Source organism: Lycium ferocissimum, chromosome 9 (genome assembly GCF_029784015.1).
Source record: "Lycium ferocissimum isolate CSIRO_LF1 chromosome 9, AGI_CSIRO_Lferr_CH_V1, whole genome shotgun sequence".
NCBI lineage: Eukaryota > Viridiplantae > Streptophyta > Magnoliopsida > Solanales > Solanaceae > Lycium > Lycium ferocissimum.
Window position 1 is genome coordinate 29159110 of NC_081350.1, and position 7427 is coordinate 29166536.

At 32.1% G+C, this 7427-nt stretch overlaps 1 protein-coding gene across 2 annotated transcripts; it reads left to right on the top strand.

Annotated features, from left to right (window-relative positions):
* Positions 1–3804: 3804 nt before the first annotated feature.
* Positions 3805–7184, top strand: LOC132030184 (cinnamoyl-CoA reductase-like SNL6). 2 transcript variants are annotated; one of them, XM_059419710.1, is made up of 5 exons: positions 3805–4022; positions 4131–4297; positions 4628–4825; positions 5453–5784; positions 6826–7184. In XM_059419710.1, the coding sequence occupies exons 1-5, from the start codon at positions 3917–3919 to the stop codon at positions 6944–6946; spliced, it is 924 nt and encodes a 307-aa protein (XP_059275693.1). In that variant the 5' UTR covers positions 3805–3916; the 3' UTR covers positions 6947–7184. The 2 variants fall into 2 exon arrangements, with proteins under 2 accessions (XP_059275693.1, XP_059275694.1); XM_059419711.1 differs by having other exon boundaries at positions 3841–4022; positions 4115–4297.
* The last annotated feature ends 243 nt before the right edge of the window (positions 7185–7427 follow it).

Here is a 7427-nt window from a genome sequence, read left to right on the forward strand (position 1 = left end):
TTTTCTATTTATATAAAACTTTTAAGTTATTGTCACGTGCAACGCACGTACGCCGAACCTAGTCAACAATAAATATGCTACCAGCAAGTGAGATTGTCCAAGGCCTTTTTTTTTTTTTTTTCTTTTTCTTTTTTTTGTTGGGGGTTTTGGTTGGGGGGTGGGGGGGTGGGTGTGAGTTTCATAATACTACCACAAAATTAAATGTGAACAATTTTAAATAATTGAGATCGGCATTCTTTTTTCCCTTTTTCTTTCTCAAAAAAACTTGGGGAATAAATTTAAAACGTTTAACAACGACCAATAACTTTAACTAAAATTTCTAATAATTTATTAATTTAACATTATGTCAATGACTTGTTAAACTTTAACAAAATAATCTATTTACCCAAATTACAAAATATATTAAACACAAAAAAAATTGACAAAATCTAAAATCTTTTTCTTATTGATAAAGAATAAATTGTTACTTAAACTACACTATTACAAACTATAAGAGAAAACTGTTTATAAAGTAAATTAACAATTTCAATGCAATATAGCATAAACTAATATAAGACGAACTAACAAATTAGTTACTTCCTCCATCTCAATTTATGTGGCACCATTTGACTTGACAAGGAGTTTAAGAAAGAAATGAAGACATTTGAAATTTGTGTTCCAAAACAAGTCTTAGATATTTATGTGGTTGTAAATTATTTCATAAAGTTAAGTTGTTTTTTAATATAGAAAGTTGACATTCTTTTTGGGACACACTAAAAGAGAAGTTGTCATATAAATTGGTACAGAGGGAGTATAGATTCTTCGATGATTAGACTTGCATATTTTAGGTAAAAATAATATAAGATTTCACTTTGTAGAAATTTTTGATATTTTGAAGTAAAATTGACAGCAGATTAATCCTATGAAATTTGAGTAAAAAGATTAAAAAAAAAAAAAAAAAAAAAAAACAAAAAACAAAAAACAAAGTAGATCATTATTTGTTTTAATAAAAAAGGAACAAGAAGAATAAACACTATGTACGCGAACTTGTGCAGAATGGTGCAGCTGAGTTTCAAACTCATGACCTTCGTAAAACTTTGAACCCACAAAACCATCACTCTGCAGGATCATCTTGTGTTTAAGTGGATTCAAATATATATATATATTGGCTATTTACAGAATTTAACCTATATAAAATATCAAATTTTTTCAACAAAGCGGGTTCATTTGAACCCTCTTGACCCTATGTGGGTCCGCCCCTGGGACTCGCAAGAGGCTAAACTGTCCATGCTGCTACTCAAAATATTCACGATTGTTCGTCAATTAGTTTTGTCATACACTGTCCTTTTTGTAATTTCACTTGCATATTTTTCCATTTTCTTAATGATGTTCGGTTTCTTTAATTAGGTGATTATGATGGGTTCCTAGCAGTCAGTGATGGAGTCGATGCATGTGACATGAAGAGATCGGAGATTTTTCATTTGGACCCGTTTGACTATCATAGTATAGTTGATGCTCTGAAGGGATGTTCTGGCTTGTTTTACTCCTTTGAGCCTCCCAAGGAGCGGTCATGCATGCACTTACGATGTACGTTCACCCTTTTCATCATTTTTTTTAATGAATTTACATTGTATATATCGTTGGTATAAGAAATCTTTATAGCATCGGACTTTATTTGTTATAGTAGGTAATGTGTTTTATTTTCAAGATTATTAATTGATCTCATAATTTAAGGAGTTAGATATCCTTAATTTGGTGATTTGATAGAGTAAATGCGTTACAAAGTGTATATAACTTAATTAAACTCTTTTCTTAATTAAACCATAGTCTGATGGAGTATTAATTTTTAGTTGTTGGCAAAAGGTAGAGAAAAAGGTAAGGAAAAGGAAAGCACTATCTTAAATTAATGGGTAAAGGAAAATTAAAATGTCAAGATTTAACATACGTCAAGTACTCAGGCAATAAATTACTCGAGTACTCGAGAAGACAAAGCATGTGATCTGTAAGGGAAATTCATTTCGACTTTGTACTTTTCACTTTTTGCCCTAGACTAGATATAATACATTGTACTTAAGCAAATACTTCTCCTAACCATTTGACAGAAGTTTACTCGTTGAAATTCACCATGGCAGCATTGAAATATTCAATGAGTTCCATCGATCGAACTTGTCAAGAATGAGTCTCGTTTTTTTTTTTCCACTATGAGTTTGACGTCGTATATTGGACCAAAGTGCTTTTTATTAATATTCTAGGGAAACTTTTCATATCAAAATTTGGAATAAGTCAATAGCCTACAGCATCTAATTATGTGTAAATTATCAATGGGACACCAAACCTAGTATAGCTAGCTAGAGTCGGTTTACATATTTATATCACGTTCTAGCTAGTTTATTAGGTAAGCAGTATAATGAAAATTAGGTATAAATTAAATTAAGTGTACATATATAGCTGCGTGCAGTTTGGCCTTTGGGTTTGTAACGTTTTATCAAATAGAAACGTAACTCTGGAAAGCTCAAGAAGACCTGCTTAATTGGTCTCCCGCCTACATGGATGCAAGAAAATTGAAGTGCATATTTAATTTGAAAATGAATTAATAATATTAATTAGTATAGTTTTTACTGTTTCAATTTTGGTTTCCAAGATTAATTATTATGCGTGTATTAAGTGATTAGGCATGGAATTTTGTCATGGCTTACTATATATGAACTCACATGGCGATGCATTTAAGCAAAAGAGGACAATCTAAAGAAGATGGAAGAAACATTAGAACAAAAGTTTTTGTAGATATTGGCGGGGAAGGTGGGGGAATTTAAAGAGAGGATAATATATATTCCCTTTGCTTCAATTTGAGAGAGGATAATTTTATTTATTGAGGACTTAGGAGATTATAATTAATAGATGTATTCAAAAGTAAAAAATTAAAACACATAAATTTAATTCTGTAGTGTATACATAATGATTGTTGAGTTTTGACACATCGATGGTGAGATTAATATTAAGCTTTTCATATGATTTTGGGATTGAGTTATGCTCAATTCGTCAATTCTTAGTTTATACAATACACAATTATTTTTATTCACACTAATAAAGATGTTGAGTCCTCGATGTTCAGGGAGCGTTGAGTTTCTCATATCAGTTGTGGATTAAATATTAAGCTCTTTAGTATAAATATTAAGTAATCATCACTTTATGAAGTAACTTTTAATGTTTAAGTGACACACAAGGTTCATTTCTTATCCTCCTGTACGAATAGTAAAAGTGAAGACTGCACAAAATTGAAGAGCACATCAAAGACGTTGGGGAGTTCAATAAATTCAGGTCAACAGTTGCATTACTTGGGCAATGAATGCATCCAAAATTTACAATTGCATGGTTTAGTAGCTGTTCAGAAGAACATTTTAGAAACACTCTCTTCCTTTGCGGGCACAAGTTTTCCTCCTACAACTTGACAAGTGTTGAGCACACGTTCTCTCTGGCTATAACAGGTGAAAGAAAAGCACCAACTAATTAATATTAATGGAAAAGGAGTAAATGTTTTTACAATAATTTATCAAAAAAAAAAAAAAAAAAAAACTTTTTGGTTTTCTACATTAAGTTAAACTAAAACGACAGTTCGTTGATGTTTTGAATAGGAGGAAATGCGTTAAGATAAGATAAAAATAAAATCATTACGTAATTATCACGCACCGAGAAAATATGCCAGCTTAGCTTCCATAAATTTCCTTTGTTCTTTTCCCTTCAAACTCCCTCTCATTATTATTTGGGCCCTACTGATACCCTTTCGTTGTATATAAGGATGCTGGCATCCGTGCTCTAGCTTTATATATACAAGTTCATCGATCAAACTCTTAACATCCCAAAATTCATCACCTACCTCTCTTTATATAACAATCGAACAAACTCTCTATTATTTGGATTGTTGTATAATTCATTTGATATGGCTTCGGCATGTGTAATGGATGCCTCGAGTTGTTTAGGTACAAGACTGGTTAAATGTCTTCTTGAGAGAGGATATACTGTTCATGCAGCTGTTCAAAATTATGGTTAGAAATATCGTCACTGCTATTTTTATTTTTTTTTCCTTTTCCAGTCAATAGTTTTCTTTCTTAATTTCCTCTGTTAATTAACGAGGTAGGATATACTTTCATTAGGCGAATCGTTGTTCTTGAACAAACTTGAATGTGATGATCACGACAAGAAGAAATTGAAGATTTTTCAGTTGGACCTTTTTGATTATCATAGTATTGTTGATGCGTTGAAGGGTTGTTCTGCTCTGTTCTATTCCTTTGAGCCTCCTTCTGATCATTCCACTTACGATGTATGATCACTCTTTACTCTTTCATATTGCGTGATTTAATTTCTGGCTCGAGTCTAACTTCTATTAGGTCATTTAAAAAGTAATTAAAGTTTAACCGTCCATGAAAAGTAGAATTAGTAACCTGAATATTAGGCAAATTCTTCTACTTTATACATTTTTCCTTTTCTGTTTGCGCTAAGGTGTTGACTCCACATATTAAAATATGTTCAAGTGGGATGACAATTACCTTGTGTTATATTATATGATTTGGTAGCGAGTTCCGAGTTGTGTTGTGTTGGGAATTGAAATATATAAGTTAATTAACAAGTGTGTGTGTGTATATAATGGCAGGAATATATGGGAGAAGTAGAGGTGAGGGCAGCACATAATGTACTGGAAGCATGTGCACAAACAGACACCATTGAAAAGGTTGTATTCACTTCTTCAGCAACTGCAATTATTTGGGGACATGATCATCACCAAAACTCTGAATCCTCTCATCTTGATGAAAGACGCTGGAGTGACATCAATTTTTGTCGTAAATTCAAGGTATGCCAACATACATTGTGAATCTGTAAATTATTTTATGCAACACCCTATTATTTTTTTTTTTTCTTCTGATAAGTCCAATTCAAATTAAAATTAAATTATACCTAAGGGTGGGGTGAAGGAAAAAATAAAGGAGTAGTAAATAATGGAATTAATTCAGAGTTCGTGTACCGATCGATTAGAACCAAAAGTTATCGTGTATACGAGTATACAACTACTTATGCATGATGTTCAATAAGAAGACTTTTCTAATAGTTTATTAAAATATATTTTAATATGTTAATTATAATAGTCAATCTGGGTTGAAAATTGTTAGGTGTGTGAACAAACTTCCACGTTGGTAGCTGGAAAAAATAGTAAGTTACTTAGAAGATGTTGGATACTCTTAATGGTGTGATAACTTTTGGGGGGGAAAATCGTGTTGGGTTTGGTCCAAAACGGATAATATCATTATCATACCATGTTAAAAGTATCTGCAACCGTTTTAGCTGCAAAAAAAATGAGAATAAAGTTACTCCATTGCACCCAGTGCTAAATTAGACTAATAATACATTATCCTAATTATACAATATATTATCACTATTACTTCGATGTTAGTGAAAAAAAAAAATTCATGAAAATGGACAGCTATGGCATGCATTGTCAAAAACACTAGCAGAGAAGACAGCATGGGCATTAGCCATGGACAGAGGAGTCAACATGGTATCCATCAATGCAGGACTGTTGATGACTCCTGATCTAACGGTCACAAATCCATATGTGAAAGGAGCTGCTGAGATGTACGAAGATGGAGTTTTTGTGACCGTTGATCTTGATTTCTTGGTGGAGGCCCACATTTGTGTCTATGAAGAAATTTCTACTTATGGACGCTATTTGTGCTTTAATCACATTATTAACCAGACTGAAGATGCCGTTAAGCTTGCCAATATGTTGTCCCCTCAGCCTTCATCACCTCAAAGGTACTATATATTATCTCATTTTTCTCCTCCAATTTTTTTTCTCCCCCAAATTAAAATTTACTCTTTTGTACGTAATTACTCCCTCCGTTTTTTAATAAATGGTGTTTTAGGCTTTTCATTTTGTTGCAAAATAAGTGGTGCTTTAGGATTTAAAAAAGAAATTGATTTTATTCTTCCAAAATTACTCTTATTTACATAATCAAGAATTATTAAGTAGCTTTTCTAGGAAGGAGGTAACTTAGAAAGAGGTAGAATTTAATTAAGAGTTAGTTAGTAAAAGCACTCCTAATTTTGTAGAAGTAAACAATTTCTTAAGTGATGTGAATAAGCTAAAAATACTAGTTATTATGAAACGGAGGGAGCAGTACAGTAATTTCACAAAAGAGTTCCACATTATTGGAAATATTTGGTGGGTGGTTCAGCTGCATGCGCCCCTAAGTTATAATTAAAACTCAATTTTTTAAAATAATTATGGATATTTTTTAAGATTCTTTAAACGTTATAGGTTGGCCGGTCCCATAGTTTTTTTTTTTTTTTTTTTTTTTTTTTTTTTTTTTTTTTTTTTTTTACAAAATTGCAAATTATTCCCTTGTTTTTTTAAGTAATCCCTTGCGAGTTTGGTATTGTAGTTTAGTGTTGTAACTCACTCTACATCTCAAATGAGTAGTGTAGGGTTCGAAGTTAACCAAAAGCCTACTCCCACTGCAAAGAAAATTAACTACAAATTTTGTTGTTAATCTATAGCTAAATAGTCTGTAGCTAATAAGTTTTTTTTTCTATAATTCAACGTTAATGTCGTTAAATAGGAGTAGTGATGAATTTTTATTGATTAGTGACAAAAGTTGTCAGTGGGCCAACCCTGTTTGAAACATTTACAAATAAGAAACTCCTTGTTCTAAATTTGGCCTCTGCTACTACTTGCAATTGTGTTTGCTGCTGATATTTTTAACGCTTGAATATCAACGTTGTTGTCTATGATATTTTGAGATATTTAATATGTGAGGATAATGAATCTGATACTTTTCCTTTTTGATTTGATAGTTCGGAAAATGATACAAGGATAATTCAACAGAGGATAAGCAACAAGAAGTTACACAAACTTATGGTTGAATGCCAGCCACAGATCAATGACCTTCTGGCAAATCAAGAGGAATGCTTATGAAAGTGTCAACATAATATCCAACTTATTGTCCCTTGGCACTATGAATTGATGCGTGACCTCCATTCATAGTTGTCCAATGTTATTAAATTCGACAACAATATTCCACCCAAACAAAAGAAAATAAAGAAGGAATTAAGCCCAACTATGGCTTAATGAGGACATGTAAACATGTTGATGTGCAAAAGTCAACATTAGTACGTAAAGCAATAATTTAAGAGCCCATGTGACTTTTAGTGGATATGATTTTGCAGATTGTAGTCGTTGATTTTAAGTGCAGTATCATTTACTTCAAGTCCAATTCGAGCAAAGAAATTAATATAAAGAGAGAATTGCGGATCAATGCTTATCAAATCAGCTGTGGTAAAAGTAAAATAATAAAGTGCACTGGTAGTGTGAGGAAGTCTTTGTGGAACATATGCCCCTCCTCTTGTTAAGCAGTCAGTTGAACCTCTGCCTAAGGTGAAAGGTAAAGTGTGTGTCT